The sequence below is a fragment of the Halichoeres trimaculatus genome, unplaced genomic scaffold, assembly GCF_033239565.1.
Source record: "Halichoeres trimaculatus isolate MK-OKI-2021-1 unplaced genomic scaffold, fHalTri1.1 fHalTri1_scaffold_8, whole genome shotgun sequence".
NCBI classification, from domain to species: domain Eukaryota; kingdom Metazoa; phylum Chordata; class Actinopteri; order Labriformes; family Labridae; genus Halichoeres; species Halichoeres trimaculatus.
Genome location: NW_027437186.1, coordinates 6,746,863 through 6,768,575, shown reverse-complemented (window position 1 = coordinate 6,768,575; position 21,713 = coordinate 6,746,863). Strand labels below are relative to the sequence as shown.

The 21,713-nt window shown below is 40.9% G+C and overlaps 1 protein-coding gene across 1 annotated transcript; it reads left to right on the top strand.

Annotated features, from left to right (window-relative positions):
* Positions 1–601: 601 nt before the first annotated feature.
* On the top strand, positions 602–20,283 carry galm (galactose mutarotase). Its single transcript, XM_074676009.1, has 9 exons — positions 602–722; positions 1,049–1,255; positions 2,012–2,166; positions 6,146–6,259; positions 9,050–9,142; positions 11,276–11,357; positions 15,016–15,166; positions 15,261–15,435; positions 19,917–20,283. The coding sequence occupies exons 2-9, from the start codon at positions 1,069–1,071 to the stop codon at positions 19,992–19,994; spliced, it is 1,035 nt and encodes a 344-aa protein (XP_074532110.1). The 5' UTR covers positions 602–722; positions 1,049–1,068; the 3' UTR covers positions 19,995–20,283.
* Positions 20,284–21,713: the final 1,430 nt, after the last annotated feature.

Genomic DNA, 21,713 nt, shown 5'->3' with positions numbered 1-21,713 from the left:
ATGTTAATTACATATTGGAGGGGTGGGCCTCACACACCAAGGTCTTCCCATTGCCTTCCACAGGGCTGGCCTACCAGAGGTAAGAGGGTTTGTGGAGTCGAGAGCCTTAAAGAGATGGGAGCAGAAACAAAGTGCTTCAGACAGAGGGTGAAATAAGGGTTTTCTAAACAGCAGTGAGAGAAAAAATAAGCTGTAAATCCTGTCAAGCTGATGCAAGGTTACCAGAGGGACAGTTTCAAGCCTTAAAAAGTATAGTACTCCCTCCTTACAACAGCAAGATCATGTATGACTTGTTTCCCATTAAGTTCAAAAAGAAGACTTTTGTTGACGTTTGTTTATTTTATTTATTTTATTCTATTTCATTCTATTTTTTTCTATTTTATTTTATTTTTTCTGTATTATATTTTACTCCATCTTTTTATTTCCCTTTTGTTTTATTTTAGTTAGTTTCGTATATTTTATTTAATGTTTTTATATTCCATTTTATTTTGTTTACATAATTGTATTTTCATTTATTTTTGTTTTATTTTAATATATATCATTTTATTGTTTAAAACTGCACACTCCATTCCAGTAGGTGGCGGTAATGCACTTTTGACCTGGTTGCTGTCCGCCAATCATATCCACATCAACTAGAAGTAAACACCACTGGTCAGGTGTGAAAGTCCAGAGTCGGAGTGGACTAAAGGGGTTTGTGTTAGACTCTGGCCGTCTTCTTTGAGGTGAGAGACAAACAGCAGCTGTATTTATTGATCCTTTCATTCTACTCACTGATCAGAAAAGTCCGTGAATGCAGAGTTTATCCGCCTGACGGATCCTGCCAAACTTGTTCATGTGACCGTGACTTTTTGAATCACTTTATGTCACTCTGTGGGCTCTAAAATGAATGGATTCCTGCTTGTAATCGCATTCTATTTATTCAAATCCATCTAAAATGATCCGACTGTGATTCTTTAAACTGTTTTAAACGATACTGTAACTTAACTTGACATTAATTGTGACTCTGAGATCAGGAGGTTTATGTTTCCTGTGCTTTGCTGCCCTGTAGTGGTTGCTGTCTGGTCCAACATGACCGAGGTGAGCCACCATCAGTGGGGAGAGGTGTCTGGCCTGCCCGCCGTGGACATGTGGGTCCTCCAGTCCCCCCAGGTGAAGGTGGAGATACTTACCCTGGGAGGCATCATCAGGTCGGTGTGCTGCAGGGGGAAGGATGGCCAGATGAAGGACGTCATCCTGGGCTTTGATGACCTGGAAGGTGGGAACTGTTTTCTTCCTCAGACAGCAAAAGACAACATACAAATTTCATACCTTATGAGTTAGTTCGTATTTTTAAAAGTGATAAAGTCTATAAACAGCTACTGTAAAACGCCTGAAGCTGGCAGGTGAGTCTTCAAAGATATGCAGGAAAGTGACAAGTGAGCATTTCTAAGTCGGACAGCTGAACATTTGACATTGTGATGCAGGCAGATAGGACATATACTGAAAGTTTGCAGTGTGTGTTATTTTTAAAAGTTCTGTTGATGCTATGTGTCCCAAAAACTTTGTGTCTGACAATTCAACACTGAAAATTGTTCACATAATTCACAAAGAACAGCAGCGTAGAAACTAACTTGGATTAAAGGGACCCTTACATTTAGCGTTCCTAATTCAAATTAAATTATTATTCTTTTTTTAATTGATCTATTTTCAAAGTTCATTGTGAGACTGAGACTTAGTTTTGAAGAAAGGGAGCTACTAGTCTTTCAAAACAAAAAATTCAAACATCACTCTGCTTTTCCTGCCAAAGTATCATTGTCAGCTTTCTTATTCAGCGTCTCAGTGAAAACAAAATCAGATTCATTAAAGATGTGAAGCATCACAGAGTGGATATCTCAGTCCACACATTTCCAATGTATGAGTTTACATCTGTAACACCCACAAAGGGCCGATGATAGGACATATGTGGGGAGTTTGAGTTGTGTCACATTGTTGAAGGTAGATCACATGAAACTCTCCTCTGTGATATTAACAGGTTATGTGTCGGATAAGCGGTACCAGGGAGCAGTGGTGGGTCGTGTGGCCAACAGAATCGCAGGAGGTCGTTTTGTAGTGGAGGGCAAAGAGTACAAATTGGATATCAATAATGGTCCTAACGCTCTACATGGAGGGCTGCGGGGCTTCAATAAGGTAAGACGAGTGAGTGGAGATGTGTTTGAGGTTTGACTGCTTACAGACATTTCTCTAGAACCTCATACTGATGTTTTATTGGTATTCTTTCCTGACTTGCATAGGTGTCACTGCCTAGTAGAAGGTAAATGATGCGTGCTTTAAATCACTTGGATGAACTGAAGTGAGGCTGTGTGTTTGCACTTGTCATTTTTTTCTGTAGTTTTCATATTGACCAGATTTTACTTGTGAAAACTAACTACAATTTCAAACACAAGGAGCAGCCAGATGCACCTTCTCTCGTGAGTACCTGTGAGCAGGGGCGTATTGATTCATTTGGGGGCCCAAGGCAAACCCAGTCAATGGGGCCCTCCATGTCCTTGTAACTCATCTTCCTCAGAGCTAGACTGGCCTTCCCTGGGTCCACTGTCTCTTTCCGAGGATCAAGGAATGAGACAGTGCTAATCTTGTACATGGTAACTTAACGCAACTAAATGCATTTCCTCAAGTTCTGTACTTTAGTTTGATTTTGAAAAAAGTGAATACATAATTTAGTCCACTTTGTCCTGGATTTGAAATCTTTTATGGTCAATTGACAGCTTATTTGTCCCACAGTGGGGAATTTACAAAGTAACAGTAACAAACAAGAAAGTATGACGTGAAAAACATTACAATAGGTAAATATTGAAAAAATAATTTAGTAAAGAAAAATATGTAAATATCAATCACAACATAAAACTGGAAAAAAAATCTACTGAAAGAGGTGATATTTACAGTTACCATACTTTTTGGTACTATTTTAAAGTTACTGTATTTTTATTTTACCCCCTGTCCAGAAAGTTATGTATCCAAAAAAGAGATTTTGTACAATAATGTTTTTCACCAACTCAGAAGTTTGATTTTGAGAAAACGATCCTGTTTCCTGGGCTAGATAAAGTCCTTAAAATCCTAAAAGTCTTATATGTTTATCTCAGATCTCAGAGCAACATTGTTTCTTTTCTGACTTGGTTGAAAATAAGAAAAAAAATGGGGAAAAAAGTGTTTTTTACCACTTTCTTCCTGAATCAAATTTTCAGATGTGTTGTAACATGGAATAGCTCATTGAATAAGAAGGGAGGGGGAGTACCCAAAACCATCATTAAAGATTAAGCCTTTTGATGTATTTTGAAGCATGTGAAGTAAGATTTAGAAAAAAAGAAATGCTTTCAATTGAAGAGAACTTCATAAATCAGTTTTTAAGAGATGCTTTGGGGGGCCCCTGGGAATCTTGGGACCCCAGTCAACTGCCTGTGTTTGCATAATTGTAGCTATGCCCCTGCCCATGAGAGGTAGACGCATAAAGAAAAGTGTGTGCTGTATGAGCAAACCCACTGATGATTGAAATTAAGTTTGTATCAAAAGCCCTGTGATGACATTATCAGTTATCCTGAAAAAGTCTCACTTTTGTTAATTCCAAGAAATGTTTATTCGGGCTGATTTGGAGAAAAATTATATTGTGATTTTTTTTTTCCTGTGATATATACTGGCATATTATTAAGTTAACTGCTTCACTCTGATCAGCTGAATTCTCCCTTGAATAATAACAGACTCTTACTTAATGCCTATGTCGCTCTCTGCCTGAACGTTATTTACATTAGCAAAGCATCTTAATCATGTTGATATCGTTAAACTGATAATAATCTATAACATTTCCTGCACATGATTCTTCTCACCTCAAGTCTGACTATTTAATAATGCACTGCTGCACAGAGGTACCATCATTTAAGTTTCCCTCTGCATCCAAATACTTTATCAGGGATATTTATTAAATATGTTAACATGCTGCTTTGTTTGCTTGAATCATCTTTTGCCAAAGATGTGAATCAATGAATAGTAATATTTAGAGACATTTCCAGAACAAGTACAATGTGTTTTGTGTAAAGAAAAAGGGGAGATTTCTGTAGGAAGCAAAGCAAACTCTAAGCATCCCAGATGAATTTGACAGGAAACCATGACTGTTTCAAGATTTGTGGCAGCTCATGAAATCATCAGGCGTGGGAAGGAGGATGTGAAATAAACAATAAAATGGGCTATCAGAAGATGCAAGCTTAGTCCTCAAAACCAAACTGAGAGCCTGTTTTGACTGAAGACAAAGTTGAACAAACAGATCTGAGAGTCGCTGCCTTTAACCCTGAAAGTGTTAAATATAGCACTTCATGTGATAAGAAAACTGACAGATTGTCAGAATCCCTGCTATGCTCCACTCACATTTTCCCCACATGTTCCCAAGAGGAAGGGGGCCATGTACATTGAACTACACTACAAACTGAGTTTACAAAATTTAATTGTTGTCATATTTCAAACAATAGCTCCATGTAACAACAAATAAAAACATTACCTCGTCTCTTTGCATCTTGGGAAAAGTTTTCTTGAACAAAATAGTGTCAAGTGTTAAGATCTGCTCTCCATTCATTTGCTTCAAAACAAATGCACTGACAAAGAGTCACCTCTTTATGGCAGTGGGTGATGGTGCTCATGGGAAATGGAGTCTTTACCCACAGAAAAACACTACAGATTCCGGCAACATGTGTAACTGTAAACAACCCCACATAGTCCTTACAGAGACTTTAAGTGGCTGTGAGTAACTGAAATTAAAGCTCATGTGAGGCACTTTGAGCTAAGTCATCTTTGGCACCCCCTGCGGGCTAAGCAGTACCTTTGTTTTTGTTGATTATGTGTGTTCCCCCCTCCACATGTATAATCCTGCTTTTTTGACGATCAAATAGAGAAGGATGGGTACCTTTCACATTTGAAATGACATGGTACTGTATCGGTCCTGTATCGGTATAGGTACTCAACGGTACCAATTTCCAGTACTTTTGTGTGTTTATGTGGTAAAAAATATCAATTTGTTTGTTGGAAAATCACCAACTCTTCCACTCCCTTACAATCTCAAGGATGCGTTTAGGTACCTAAACATGGTACCTTTTGATTTTACATGAATCGGTTCCCGGTACTTGTGACAGGATTCAGTCGGTACATATAAATGTACCTAATTTGGTACCCATCCCTACAAATAAATCATCTATAGAAAACTTTTGCTACAAAAATATCAAATAAAGTTGTTGGTGACTTTATCTGACACCTCCCCTTCGCTTGGATTTTAGACCCTTAAGTTCACTTTATAGAAATAATCCATCTTCATACTGATGGTCTGCTTTGCTTTGATAGGTTAAATAGAGGGGTCAGTGTAAAGTATGGTCTGTTTCATAACCAGATAAAAAGCCCTCACAGGACCTTGAGTCTAAGTTAAGTTTTCAGCTTTGGTCAAACAGAAAAAGGCCAATAAAAATGTTCTTGTTGACTCTCAGTGGGTGTTTGAATGGCTCACCGGTCGTGACTTGTGTTGCCTTTAGAAAAATATTCACTTCACTGAGCCTGAAGGATAAAATATTCTCAGGACTGGCTAATCACTGACTTCAGTTAGATGCTCCACACATCCAGACTCACTCACTGTAAATCCTGCATACTTGTAAACACATAGAGATGCCATGTTAGGAGACTGATGTGTGTTCTTGCCTCGCATCTTTCTGTGCATGTTTGTTTGTGTGTCACATGTCCAGCAGCCTTTGCTCACTGATCTAATTCTGATCGATGAGCAGATGATTAGTGACTAAAACTAACACAGTTTATCAAATGCTCAGTTTGAGGGGATTTAGTGCCATCTCATGGGACAGGATGGGATGTTATTTCTGTCATAGCAGATGATGTGATCAAACACTCTGAGTCATGGTTACACTAAAGCTCTGCCTGTCCCAGCTGGGCACAGTTGGTCCTTCGTTTCTCCTCCTGTTTCTTCCTTCTAGCTTATTCTGTGTTTAGTGGAAGATTGATGAAGTCCAGAGACTTGCAGGATGTGAATGTGAAGCTGATAGAAATGAGAGATGTTAATCCCTTTGATCGACTGTATTATAACTGATTATGTAAATAAGTGATTAAACTGATGCTTTTTCCTTGGCAGGCTGTCTGGCTCGGTACAGCCATTGATGGAGGTGTACAGCTGAGTCATACCAGTCCAGATGGAGATCAGGGTTATCCTGGAGAGGTTCAGGTCTCTGTCTCATACACCTTACAGGTAAACACACCTGACAGCCCTGGGGGGTATTCCACGAAGCTGGCTTAGCTCAAAGCCTGGCTTATTTGGGTTAGCCGCGCTAACTTTAGCGAGAGTTGGGTTCCACAAACGAGGCTTAGGGCTAGCGTGGCTTGGTAACCATGGTAAATTAGCCAGTGCGACTAGCCTGGTCCCGGTCAGGCTAAACGTCAGGCTTACCTTAGCTGCGTCTCAGAGAAGGTCAGACCGGCTTCTAAAAGACGCCTTGTGAACTGCAGGTGTCACATTAAATTAATCTATATCTGTAATAGATGATGTTCTTGTTCAGAACCATAAACTGAGACCTTTTGGTAACTTTTCTGACACCTGCTTAAAACCCAAAAAGTCAGAAGGATCGTGAGGCTCCGCTTTCACGGTCCGTATTCATACTGAAAATCAAGATCAAGCGAGCTTTTGTCCTTCAGCTCCACGGGAGGTTTCCGTCCTCCCTGAGCTCGCTTTAGGACACCTGCGTGATCCTTTGACAGGTGAACCACCCCAGTTATACTAGACTGGGATAACCGTGAGTCAAGACATGTCAGATACTAGACTGTCTATCCATAGGGTAGGAAAGTCAGTGGCTGAGAGGTTAGAAAGTAGAGCACAGACGCACGGTGATCCATGCTTTGTTTGCGGCGTGGGTTCGATCCCACTTGTGGTAACTATTTGAAATAACGATTTTCTTTCTTCTGTCACCCTCAAAGTACAGTCAACATATAACAGAATAAAGGCACAAATTGTCTTATGATATAAAAGGTGACAACAGCTACAATTTTCCATAGAAATACCCTCCTTTACCGGAGGTCCGTTCTGATCATGATGATAATGTAACGGTGATTCCACATGGTGACATAACTTTGTGTCTTCCTCCTTATTTAAATATAGGGCACTGTATCACTGACACATCTCATCTGACAGCTGAATCATCTCTAATTAAAAAAAAAAAGACATCTCATCTACATGTCTTTTTCTGCAGTTTTAGTCAGTGTTTGATGAAACATCACCCCATGGAGTATATAGGCCTATATATATGAACAGCTTTAATTTAACCAAGACCAATCTCCTCTGGGCCACAGCAGTGTGAGGAGCTTCAGAGTGAGAAGAAAAAGGGTAATCAAACTCAGCAGAAACAGTCAGTGTTGATTTGACACATAAGCATGATATTCTTGAACCAGCAGCGTCTCTGGCTTTATTAATTGCCACCGTGTCACCCTTTTATGTGATTTTCACTTTGTAGTCATCATACGACTCCATGTAGGAGTGTTTTCTCCGCTGAGGGAAACATCTCCGCTCTCAGTTTTGACATGATTTGGTCATTTCGACAATCGACACGCCGGGGCTTTTTATCTACCGCGGACGCGCGCTTAGCCGCAGCTTGGATCAGCCTGGCTTGAATAAGCGTCTCTGAAAATCAGCTGAGCCTCGTTAGTGGAACAACTTGCAGCTAAGATTGAAGTAGCCGCTTATTCAAGCCACGCTTACCGGCGATAGCCCAGCCTTCTTTAGCCAGCTTCGTGGAATACCCCCCTGCTCTCAAAGAACAGGTTACAAAACAAGTCCCAGACCGTTTCTTTGGTCATCAAACACTGTAAACCGCAAAGTTCAAATTACTCCACTGTATGAAGCTATGATAACTTAAAATTTGTTAGTAAGTAACTCAAATGTCTGAGTTTTCAGTGTTGAAACTGATGATTTCTGAGTAGATTTAACTTTTGTTACTGTTTAAGTAAGCACAATTTAAACTCATTGGTTACTGTGACTGCGTTTTGTAACCGTGAATGAGGAGGGGATACAGTCGACATGAGACCCTGCTGTGCTTCTAGATGTGCAGCAGTGGCACAGGTTGTCTGTGCTCCACATGACACAGACTGTTCGTCTGTGCGTCACAGCATGGATCAGCTGTCTATGCTCTACGTGGTGTGGACTGACTGCCTGCGTCAAAAATAAATAAATATATCTTTTTACATTTTAAAAACTGACCTAAATAGCATGATAGTCCAGTCAAAAATTTCATTTATGAGTATATTGAACATAACAAAAAGCGCACACTGCAAAATCAATAGGTAAAAGACCCCGCGCCATGGAGCACAGACAACCAGTCAGTGCTGTGGAGCACAGACAACCTGTGCCCCCTGAAGAACAATATTTCAATGTACAGCACAGTCTCATATCTACTGCCTTCCCTCCTCACTCACGGTTACTAAAGTTATGAACTTAGAGCTGATTTTTGTTGTGATGGCGTTTGCAACCATGAGTGAGGAGGGAACGCTGTGGATTTGAGACCCAGCTGTTCTTAATTTAGTTCTTAGTTTAGTTGTTCAGATCTGCTTCAATTTTTATTGTGACATTTACTTAATTCATAAGGCAAATTTATTGATATCACATCTTTCAGTTTTGAGTAAGGTCAACTTATTATGTTTTAGAGTGATTTGCAACATTTTTTAACATTACTTAATATTTTAATTTGTAACAAATAAGCATCAGGTTTATTTGATTAAAGACATTCATTAGGATGGTTTTCCATAATAATCGTAACTACTTAAGTTGTTGAGTTAAATTAACTTAGTTTTTTAAGGTAACTGATTTACAAGCATTTTTCAAGCAAACTCACCTTATCCGGTTTAACAGTGAAGAGTCATTACATTATGGTCCAAGAGCCCTCGTCTCTGGACTTCAGTTGAGACACCTTTAACCACAAAAGATGCCAATGTCACAACTTTTAGCATTGTTGCTGTTGTAAATAATTTCCTAAGATCTGAGTTTTATGTTCAGGGAGAAACATTAACCGCTGATTACCGAGCCAGATCAACCAAAACCACTCCCATCAACCTCACCAACCACGCCTACTTCAACCTGGCTGGACAGGTAAGCTAACTGGGTGAGCGGTAAACACCCTCCCTTACCTTTCATTCTACTGTTTCCCTTTGATGTAGAATGAAGACACACACACACACACACACACACACACACACACACACACACACACACACACACACACACACACACACACACACACACGCACACACACACACACACACACACACACACACACACACACACGCGAACATTGATTCAAACAGTCCCAGGTGTTCTTTGAGCTATGAGCTTGTTAAAGTTTGGAGGTCCTGACTTGACTGTGTACCCTCTAGCTGTGTTTCAGTGACTTACTGGTCTGTTGGATCTGTTTTGTAGCTTTGCTGGTTTTTGGTTTTGGAAAGTGGAAGTTAAGCTGATTAAAAAAAACTCTTCCATGGCATCACTCTATGGTTTGTAGAAGTGGTTTATGTCTTCTCTTGTTTTTAGAAGTAAACAGTTACTTGTGAGAAAGGTGCAGATTTTGTAACGACTGAATCACCTCACTGTTAATCTAACAGGCCGTCCAACATTGGTGTTGTTGTATTGTAGATGTTGTGCTAACTCATCTTAGAAGCTGGCTTAAACAAGGGGTCCATTTCAAAAACATTTCATACAGAACACCACTTGTTATCAATAATAATAAAATCTGACCCAGTTTGCTGTTGGGACAGGGGAGAAATATCCAATTTTAGAGTTGATCCTAAATGCAACATAAACACCACATGAACCCAAACAGAAAACAATCAAATTTGTTTTGCTGCCAATGTCCTCAAAGCATCGTTCAACCAAAAAGTCTCTTTCAAAGGCCAAAGGAAAGGTTGATGTCAGGCACAGAGTGTTTCAGGAGAAGTGGGTGAATGATTACATCTGTGGAGTTAAAGGGGAACTACACCTGTCTCAAAGGTGAAGAGAAAGTTGACATTTTTAAGGACCAGGGAGATGAACTGACACAAGGAGCTGCACAGCTAAAGAAAGAGCTGACAACACAACAAAAAAACAAACTGTATTCCCAGCAAATAAAGGAGGCCAATCAAAGAATAGGTCCAGGCTTAGTGATGTCCATCTTCAAGCCATACTGAGGGTTTAAACTGAACCACCTCCCTCAGAACAAATGAGACCCAGCCATCTAAGAAGAAGAGCTCTCAGGTGTCTGACAGCAAGGATTTAGCAAGAAAAGCCAAAACTGACTGTAAAATAGTTCATGATTAAAGGTACAGGTGTTCCCACCATAGACTGTGTATAGAGTGGACAGTGTGGCTCCGCCATGAAGTGTTGTATGGTTTTTGAAGCCAAAATTCCCCCGTCACAGGCACAGCCATTGGCAGCAGTTGTGCAGTAGAGACTGTGAGGGATTCTGGGAGAATCTGAGTGACAAAAATAATAATTATTTTTTTCTTTCAGGAGTCTAATCACTTCTCGACTCTACCTCCCGACATATTTTACAATCCCCGAAAAAAAAACACAAGAACGGCAGCTGTCAATCATTGTTAAACGTGACGTAAAACCCTGTATAAATGATGAAAATGAAACTTTTCAGAAAAAAAGAGGACTTGAATACAAGGAAGTCAGATGATATCTCCAAATCACCACAACAATCGGAAAGGTGTATTAGTTTTTTAAAGTTTGACATCAGCCCATCTAGAATGACTGGGCAGATGGATTTTTTGACCTATACTGCAGCCAGTCACCAGGGGGAGCATTTTTTGTGGCGACCTCACTTCAAGCCGAGCAAGATGACATCCATTTTTTTTACAGTCTATGGTTCCAACAGTTGAACATATTTATTTGAAATACCTGAAATGTCTCCCTTGTGACAACATTGGATGTATAGTGGCCCTAATCTGAGGTTAAGATCTCTGACCTAAACTGAGTGCCACCTAATACAAACACAAAAAGAGTAACAACATTACTATCAAACAGGGAGTGGGAAATTGTAAATAAGGTACACTGGCCTGCTCCTTTTCACATACATTTTAACATTACTTTGTCTCATCTGATAAACTGATTAATCCAGCAAAAGAGAGAACTTAAAACATGTATGTGTGCGTGTGTGTGTGTGTGTGTGTGTGTGTGTGTGTGTGTGTGTGTGTGTGTGTGTGTGTGTGTGTGTGTGTGTGTGTGTGTGTGTGTGTGTTTTATCAGGGTACAGCTGATATCTATGACCATGAAGTCTCCATAAATGCTCAGTCCTACCTGCCTGTGGACGACACATCCATCCCCACAGGTAAAGATTTACATGCTCAGATGTTCTTACAACCAAACTGTGCCACACTAAGTGAGGTGAAATATATAAACACACTGTCAAGCTTTCAGAAATATATGTTAACTTGGCATGATAAGCAGAGTCAGAGTTAAGAAACAGCCTGGTGCACTGCAAAAACTGAAATCTAAAAAAAAGTGTCCCTGTCCTATTTTTAGAAAAAATTGTCATTTTAGAATTAAAATGAGCCACATGCACCTGACAAGTCTTGTAAATTGTATTATTTCAATATATTAAAGGCAAAAATGAGGTCTGGATTGCTTGTCAATGGAAGAAACAGTGGTTAAAAATGTTTGTTCAGTCTCTTGAAATAAGGTTAATTTTTTAATACAGGAAACTAAAAGAATAAAAATGAAAATGAAATAAAGAAAGGTGTACAGGATAGGAATGAATACTGGTTTAGGTACGAGTGAGGGCTGAAAAGTTTGTAGCCTGACTAGGAAGGAGTTCTTCCACAGTGATGAACTTGGCATGCATTAAATTCAACATTTTCTGGCACTTACAGCACGGTTTGCTTTCAGACTAACTGACGCTGTTTGCAGACTTTGAAAAGTAGAACCAGACATTTTGTGAATATGGATCAAATTTGGCACTGTGGTGTTATCAAATATCTGCAGCATTGCAAGGTTAAAGGTTGCAAGGTTTTATATATATATATATATATATATGTATATACATACGGTTAACTGTGGTTAACTGTCTGTGGTCTCACACGCTAACTCTCCGTCCCTGCTCCAGCTAGTGTTTGTGGTTCAGTCAGCAGATGTTTGATCCACCTGAAGAATAACAAGCACACTCTTCAGTTATAAAGCTTCTGACCTCTCTCAGAGAGAGACCATTTATCTGTTATGTTTGATGGTTAGTCCTTGACCAAAGTGCAGCTTCTCCAGCAAGCTCTCAGTGAATCCTGAAGAAGCCGTTACAGCTTCCTACAAGTGAAGAGAGACTGGTGTCACTGCAGCATTGTGCAGCCCTTGGCTTTTTTCATGGAGGCTGTTTTGAAACTGTAAAGAGACCTTTAATAATGCACCATCACTGTCAGGTCATTTAAAGGTGAATCAGTAGTCTAACCATCCATCCGTTTTCCACCGCTTAGGCAGCAGTGCCTTCAGCAAAGACCAATGACCACTGTCCGCGGCCAAGGGGATACCAAAGTGTTCCCAGGCCAGTTGAGAGATATATTCTCTCCACTGTGTCCTGGGTCTACCCTGGGGTCTCTTCCCAGTTGGACATGCCCGGAACACCTCCTGAGGGAGGCGTCCAAGAGGCATCCTCACCAGATGCCCAAACTACCTCATTAGGCCCCTTTTGATGCGATGGAGCAGCGGCTTAACTCCGAGCCTCTCCCAGATGTCTGAGCTACGAACCCTTTCTCTAAGGCTGTGCACAGACACCCTGTGGAGGAAACTCATTTTAGCTGCTTGTATTCGCAATCTTGTTTTTTCTGTCACTACCCACAGTTCGTGGCCATGGGTGAGGGTCGGAACATAAAGTGACCGGTAAATTGAGAACCTTGCCTTCTGGCTCAGCTCTCTCTTCACTACAACAGACCGTTATGGCATCCGCATCACTGCAGACACTGCCCCGATCCATCTGTTGATCTCTCGCTCCATTTTCCCCTCACTCGTGAACAAGACCCCAAAATACTTGAACTCCTCCACTTGGGGCAAAGACTCTCTCCCGACCTGGAGTGGACAGTCCACCCTTTTCCGACTGAAAAATGTGGCCTCGGACTTTGAGATGCTGATCTTCATCCCAGCTGCTTCACACTCGGCTGCAAACAGCCCTAGTGCAAACTGGAGATCAGTGTCCGATGAGGCCAACAGGACCACATCGTCTGCAAAAAGCAGAGATGGGATCCTGAGACCCCGAACCTGACTCCCTCCGCCACTTGACTGCGCCTTGAAATCCTGTCCATAAAAGTAATGAACAGAATCGGTGACAAAGGGCAGCCCTGGCGGAGTCCAACCCTGACTGGAAACGAGTCTGACTTATTGTTGGCAACACTGACCAAGCTCTCACTGTAGAAATACAGAGACTGAACCACTGGGCCATCGACTCCATATTCACAAAGCAGACCCCACAAGATACCTTGGGGATACAGTTAAAAGCCTTTTCCAAGTCCACAGAGCATATGTGGACTGGTTGGGCAAACTCCCATGCCCCCTCTAGCACCCTTGCAAGGGTATAGAGCTGGTCCAGTGTTCCGAAAACCACATTGTTCCTCTTGGATCCGAGGTTCAACCATTCAGTAGTGTTGGCTTAAAAAACACAAGAGCTAACTTTGATCACATTATATTGTCGAAGATGAAATTAAACATCACCTAGTTGATTAAACTCAGTCAGCAGCTTCAAAGCCATGACTGTGAGTGGCTCAAACAGCTGTGTCAGGGAAAGATTTGGAAAAATGCAGAATTACAGTAAAAACTTAGCTTCCACAAAGTCTGCTGAACATTCTCTCTCTTTTTTTTTTTTTTACACAGCTCATTTCTCCGCTCTTTTTCCTCCAGTGGGAAGCTTCTACCTGTCGTCATAATTATAATTTTTATTCTCTTCATTTAACCCAGTGGTTCTCAACCTATTTTGTGAAATAGAGGTTAATTTGATCAGTTTTTGATAAAAAAAAATTTAAAAAATGGTTTTGAGTTATCTCTGTCATTTGTACTTATTGTTTTCTTTAAAAGGTGGGAAAAAAATCATAAAAAAATCGTGAAATGAATTTTTTGTGAAAAAATCAGCGATTTTGTTTTTAGGCCATATTGCCCAGCCCTGGTTGATACCATGAATTTTGGAAAAATAATGAAGCAGAAAACAACCTAAACAACTCATTGTCTGGATTTCTGTAATTTAATAGTAGTTTTATTTTTCCAAAATAATTTGGCAACCTCCAGAAATCATTTCATGATCCCCATTGGGGTGGGGACCCTAAGGTTGAGGGCGGCTGATTTAAACAGCTGACAGCAGCCTCTGCCCTTTGAGCTGTGTCTGTTTCCAGCTGTCTGCGTAAAGAGGTCATACTTTAGTTTCTGTGTTAAAGTGTGACAGAACTGCTCCTTGAGTGTACAGTGTAATTCATTTTTCCACTATGGTTTACACTGTATAAACTGTAGCTGGAGTTTATGTTTGACCTGGAAACACATCACACAGAAGTGTTGGATTATTAACATTCATTTTTTTGAGGATGCTTCTCATATTTCACTGCAGTTTGTTTTATTTGACTGAGTCATGAGCTGACTGCTGGCAGGAGGAGGTAACAGGAAGAGTCAGTTTGATGTTGAACTGTGTTACATAAATATATATATTTTTTTAAACTTTGGAGACGCTGCCCTCTGCTGGCCTGTGTGGTCTTTACCTCAGCGTTGTCTCAGGCAGTGGTGACCTCACAACAGAGCTGCTGTTAATCCATTTCATCATTATTCATATTAATTTCTCTAAACCATGCAGCGGCTGAGTCATGACTGTCGTTGGACTCTCACATCTGTATGTTCTGGTTTCTGCTTGGCTGTTTGGTTTGTTGGATGAACTTTACACTTTGACTTTTGTGAAGAATGATCCAGAGTATGACACAGTGACCTTCAGAGAGATTGAAGGGTCACCAATTAACAACCTAATCCATCCATAGGAGAGATCCGAGGAGTTGAAAGCACGCCCTTTGACCTCAGAAAGCCTGTTCTGATTGGCCCTCGGCTGAAGGAGGTCCCAGGTCCAGGGTTTGACCACAACTTCTGCCTTTCATCACCCAGAGACCCCTGGATGGAGAGGCACGCTGCCAGGTTTGCTGCACAAGTGTTTTTATGTCTCAAAAAATATTTGCACACACTCAGACCAGTGTTTTTAAACTCTGCTTTAAAACTTCCTTCATGTCAGAGTGTGTCACCCAGCCAGTGGGCGTGTCCTGGAGGTTTCTACCAACCAACCAGGAGTCCAGTTCTACACCGCCAACTTCTTGGACGGCTCTACGACAGGAAAGGGAGACTCTCGGTACGGGAAGCACAGCTCCTTCTGTCTTGAGGCACAGAACTGGCCAGATGCTGTTAACCAGGTACGGTAAGGAAAAAGAGACAGAAACCCTCTGATACAGAGCTCTGTATGTGGCGTTCACCCACTACCACAGGAGAGAAGCTCTCACACTGAAAACAGAACAGGATCCAGATGATCCAGGATGTTATTTCATCTGTTTGGTTCATTGAAGGGCTGAGAGAGGGTTCTTATCATGAAATGTGACACATGTGATGGCATTTTTAAGAAGATTCAGAAGCTCATGAAAGTTTTCTTGTCAAATAAGAACAAGATTTGAAAGGGGACATATGCTTGTTTCTCCTTTTCACTATGCCAGACTAGGATGCCTGTAAAGCATTTCTGCCCTCAGTACAAGTCATTTAGTTCCTTCATTGCCCCACAATAGCGTTCTCAATATCCTCAGTTTAAGCCATTCTGAAGATCTTGTTGAAACGCTCCGTTTGGAGAATGACCTCCAGTAACCTCGCAATGTCACAGCCCTTTGTGCTCCGATTGGTCAGTTCTATCAGAGGGGCGGAGGGGGTAGAGCCAGGGGGCGGTTTTTGCAGCATGGCAGTATTTACAAAATCGCCATATTGAATGGGGCAGACCGAGCAAGTTTGCTGTTTGCCAAAACTTCACCGTAAGGCATTGATAGCACTAATAAAATGGCAGAGTGTAGGATACGTCCTTTTGTATTGGACCCCGAGTCAGACCCGGGCCGTTCTGCAGCTCAGGAGGAAGAAAATCCACCTGGACACAGATCATCTCAGGACGCTTCAGTGTGGTGAGTCAAACCAGTACTGTAACATGTATAGTTTATACGTGGAAATATAGGCAGGCCTCTACCGTCAGTTCGTCACTATGTTATTACCACAGCATTATTGTGGTCCAGGTTCACAGTGCATGTCAGAACGAGCATGCATATGTCACAGTCTCACAAGTATTACAACGTCTGCTACAACTACAGTGTTTTAACTGCTAATTCACCATGTAAAGCCGAGCTGCTCAGCAGAGCAGAGTCCCTGCATCCAGCACTCAGTCAGTCGGCTCTTGGTGGGTGTATCCCTCGGTGGTGGTTGTGTGACTAACTGACATCACAGAGGAGGAGCTGCTTTATCAGATTACTCCAATAAAAAGAAAGGATCCTCGTGTCGTCACGACGGTCGAAATTTTGCGGCCAACTGGCAATGACCTACTTTCAGAGGCATCAAATCTCGTTCTAGGATATCAGAAAAAATACAATATCTCATTTTTTGAAAATTCAGGGGGTGAAAGGTCTTGTTTTCAAATTTATTATATTATATGTAAGTATTAAATCAGGGATCAGCATGATATGTCCCCTTTAAAACAGGAGCACACTCATGCACATTTGAGTGCCGATCTGTCAAAGCAGAATTTTTTAATATTATGTTTCCTTCATGGCACATTCTGCCTCATTGATGTGAGTAAGAAAAGCAGAATTAATCATTTATTTCCCAAAAGTTTGGTAAACTTATAAAGTAGGTATTGTGCTTTTTCAGTCTCCATACTGTCCCTCAGGTGCCCCTGGAGCTTTCCTTGATTTACAGTTCCAAAAATAAATCTGTTTTTCTCACACTGGTGTTTCAGAAAACCCTTATTCCAGCCTGATTTTTAGCTGCTGTCTTTAAAGGTGTGTCACAGTGGCCATCCTCACCACACTGCAGCACTGTTCCCCCACTGGAAAGTAACAGCCTGCGGTCACACTACTTTAGTATGAACCAGACATAAGGCACGCACATGGCCCACCTGCATCATTACTAAGTGTGTGTTTATATGAAGCCCAATCTTAATGTTAGCACAATGATGAACTCAGAGAACAAGGCCATGACTTTAGTATCGTTTTGGCTTAAGACACAGGCCCCTAACTGTTATTGTTTAAAATACTTGTAGAGAGGAGCGGCTGCAGAGATCATATTTCAGTGGATTAGAAGATAAGACAAGATAAAATCCACTTTATTAATCCCGTGGGAAACTGTGTTTCCAGAGTGTAAAATAAAAAGCACAAAGTTAGTAGAGGTATACATGTCTGCGTGCTTATGCTCGTACATGAAGTGTACCAAGCTGAAGCACACCTCTCTGAAACGTGCCAAACAGAGAAGTGTGCCCTGCCTGAGCACCGTATACTTGTGGTTACACTGGCCCAACAAACTGGGCTTTAGGGTAGACTCGGGCATAGTGGCTGTGTCCCAGTTCAGGGGCTGCAGCCTACGAAGACTGAATTTGAAGACCGATTACGTCACAGCTTTGCGTCGAAGGCTGTCCCATTTCAAAGGCTCCTCCAAATGCAGCTGACAAATCCGGCCTCCTTTCTGGGTGCCACGAAGGACGGATTGTAGCCTCACATATTCCAAGATCCATTGCGCGTGAACACCGAAGATGATGGACATGACTGAACTCCAGAAGGAGTCCTGATTTATCCAGATGTAAAGGATTTCTGGCAACAACTATGTGATTGTATTTCTAAAACATCAAAGAATATTTTGTTTTACTGTGTAAAATTGTGTTGTTTGGGCTCTTTTCAAGTAATATACTGATGAAAAACAGTTACTGCAACAACTCATTATTAACTAAAATTATGTTCATAAATGTAAATTCTCTGGGGGAAAAAACTTACTTGGTGTTCTTTTATTTATTAATTTTTTAGAGGGAATTCAAATAAGACCTTGAATCATTTCAGCAGCTTTTATTGTTTACTTTTTTTAACCCCCCTAGCACTTTTTCAGATGTTGAAAATGTATGTTGTTGCCTTACTGTCATGTAAATAGTGGTTCTATACTCTATCAATAAAGAAAATAATAACAACAACAACAACAACAACAATACTAATAATAAAAATAATAATAATAATAATAATAATAATAATAATGAAGCAGTAAAAAAAAATCCTCCTATTTTAAATGTGAGGTTTTGGTTTACGTGTGTATAAAATTAATGTGAGCCTGACAGGTGAAGGTGGCGCTGTGTGACATCGAGGGTGAACAGGAAATGCTTTGTAGACCGGACCGTCTCAATTCAGTTTGGCCTTTGTGGTCTATGCAGGCTACGAAGGCCTGGTCCTCCGAAGGCTACAGCCTACGGAGGCTGCAGCCCCTGAATTGAGACACAGCCCATGAATGCCCAGTGGGGCTGCGCCCTAAGACTTCCTGCTTCACAAACCTCCTTCCCTCTGATTGGCCAGCCCTCTGTAGGCCTGCCAGGGGGCAGAGCTATAGGCAGACCTTGGTTTTTGAGGTCTGATTTGTCAGGTCCTCTGAAAATCTTATTTTAATTTTTAGAGAGAAGTGTTTTGATCTATTTACAGAAGGGATGAACGATTTTGGAAAATGATCTCAGGGCGATTTTTTTTTTTTACCAGTATTGCGATTATTCGCTTAACACAAGAAATAAATCATTCTAAAGTATGACCAACATGACAAAGGTCGACACATAAACAGTTCTTTCCTGTAGGACAGGCCCCCATGTTGTGATGGAATGAGATGAATTGATATGAGTAACATATCTTGATTTAACTACTACAATCACAGCAGAATATTGACTGATTGATTTAACTTCAAGCCTTGTTTGTGCCACAAAAAACAGCAAATTGACTTTTGCTGGTTTTAAGGAAGAACAAGTTCAAGTTATTATATTTCTTCCAGGCTTGTGTACATGATTTTTTTTTCTTGTATTTTTGTCTTTTCAATTTTTTTTTTAATTGCATCTTTCGCAATCTGAAAATTGCATTCTATTACATTGCAATGTCGGTTTCAATTCTATTAATTGTTCAGCCCTAATTTACAGACCGATTCAGGGATTTCTACAGCGTTTGAAAATGTAGAGGTTTGAAAATCTGGACATGTTTATTTTGAACATCCAGAACTGTTACTTTAAATCTTTGTTTACAATATGGGGAGGCAGAATACTCACTTTTATCATTGAAGATGTTGGCAGAAGCATTGAATGTGTGTGTCAGAGTATATGTGCAGAGTTGAACAGAAGAAAACCAGCTGTCAAGGCTGATCCGGAAACAAAGTCAGCAAAAGAGTCACAGAGAATAAACAAGGGAGACAGGAGGACTTTTACTGCCTGGGTGCATCATGTGCAACTCATCCCTATGATGACACACCGCCTGAAACAGTCAAAGTGCACATAACATTACACAAAATCATGCACTGGTTGGTCCTCATGTCAAAATGTAAGATTATGAACACAGTGCAGAAATAAGAACTGCTAGAGATATCTACAGGCACAGAACATCAGATCTTTAACTAAATGTTGCCTTCAAGATTTCATGGAACAACATATCGTCCACAGTTAGACAAGCAAAATAGTTTAATCAAACTGTATGAGTCTGTAAGTATTGATTGAGGTCAGCACATCCTGTCTGGGCAGCTGTAACATCTGTGTGTGTGTGTGTGTGTGTGTGTGTGTGTGTGTGTGTGTGTGTGTGTGTGTGTGTGTGTGTGTGTGTGTGTGTGTGTGTGTGTGTGTGTGTGTGTGTGTGTGTGTCCGTGTCCTCAGGCTTCGTTTCCTGATTGTCTCCTGCGTCCTGGTGAGGTTTATCACCACGTCACTCGTTACACCTTCACCGCCACCTGATCCAGACTCCAGCAGTGGGTCAGCAGAGAGGAGTCGCAGCTTCAAGAAGAAACATTTTTTTAACTGTTATTGTCTCAGTACTTTAATCACGCACTTTAATCATGAACCAGTCTGTGCCTTTTTACCCTGAGCACCTTCCTGACTGTGTTTCTACGTTATCTGATTCAAAAAGAGGAATTTAATCACGTTCAGTCATGTTCGGTGTGGGGAAGTGAAACAATGCGTGTAGTAGGAATGAAAACATGTTTTCAGAGCGATCTTGTGCCGTGTTGTCTTTTTATTAAATCTGGAGTGAAAAGCTTGTGATGAGTTCATGTCTTTATTTGGCGTTTTGATGGATCAGTTTGTTCCTGCACCAGATGGCTCCATCTGTCCCGTGGATGTGCCACACACACTGTTCACTTCATGGGCGCATTCTTCACATGTGCTCCTCATCTTTACACAGACCGAGCTATTCCCAGAACATGAGGTGAAGAGGTAAGTTTGGGGGAGAGGGCATGTAGTTCGTCTGCCAACACACACGTTGTGTTGCCATGGAAACCTCTTATCTACACTCAGAGAAGCTTGCAGCATCTGAGGAGGTGATCCAAGTTGTGGCTCAGAGCTGGTAGAAAGAACAGGGAACAGGCCTGTGTTGGTCTAAGGTTTTTCCTTCAGTGAGACACACGGCTGAAGTTCATGATATTCACAGTGAACGCTGCTACACACACAAAGGTGTCTGTGTAACAAAACCCTAATGTACATTTCATCCAGATCCATTCACCCACTGTTACCTGCTCTCTACATCCTCATGCTAAGTCAGTGTAAAATAGATGGTTTCTGTGATTGTATCTTTAGATGTTACCTTCCATTCACTGAAGTCATCAAACTAATGATAACCTCAGTGTAAAATACAATGGGGAAAATAAGTATTGAACTCGTCAACTTTTTTCTCATTACACATATTTCCAAAGCTGCAATTCAAACGAAATTTCTACCAGACATTGGTATTAACTCAAATAATCCACACATGAAAAGAAATCACAACGTTCAGGTCCATAAATAATGATTATGTGGAATAAAGTACGATAACACAGGAAAAAAGTATTGGACACACCATGGAAAGGCTGTATACTTTGGCAAGGAAATGCACCATACCACCTGAAATCTGTCAGTAATTATTACTTGAACTTCCAATTAGTGCAAACCAACATCAGCTGGGCTAGAGCAAATTGATGGTCCTATAAAAAGGTTGTTTTTTCACCAGGCAGTTAAATACAACACACCTCATGATGGGTGAAGGCAAAGAGCTCTCTGAAGACATTCACAACCTGATTGTTGCTCAGCATCAGAATGGAACTGGTTACAGACTTATATCAAAGCACCTGAATATTCCAGTCAGCACCGTTGGGGCCATTATTCACAAGTGGAAGAAGCACCACCTTACCATCAACAGGCCACGCACAGGAGCTCCTAGCAAGATTTCTGACCAGGGAGTCAGAAAGATAGTTGAGTTCTCAACGAGCCAATAACCCCTTTAACTTTGCTGTAAAATAAAATAAAAGTTGGAAAATTTAGGGAAAAAACTGATGGAGGACAAAATGACCAGTGATGTATGAGAGAAAAGTGTTTCTAGGAGAAGGGCCGTGTAGTCTGTTTGGAGTTTTTTTTATTTTTTTTATTTGTCTCTGTTCAAAAACCAATTCATTTCTGTATTTTTACAATTTCTTTAAGTAGTTC

Coding starts and splice junctions, on each gene's coding strand:
- galm (XM_074676009.1), top strand. CDS start 1,069: ATGACCGAGGTGAGCCACCATCAGTGGGGAGAGGTGTCTGGCCTGCCC. Junction 2,167..6,145: donor GGCTGCGGGGCTTCAATAAG/GTAAGACGAGTG, acceptor TTTCCTTGGCAG/GCTGTCTGGCTCGGTACAGC. Junction 9,143..11,275: donor ACTTCAACCTGGCTGGACAG/GTAAGCTAACTG, acceptor GTGTTTTATCAG/GGTACAGCTGATATCTATGA.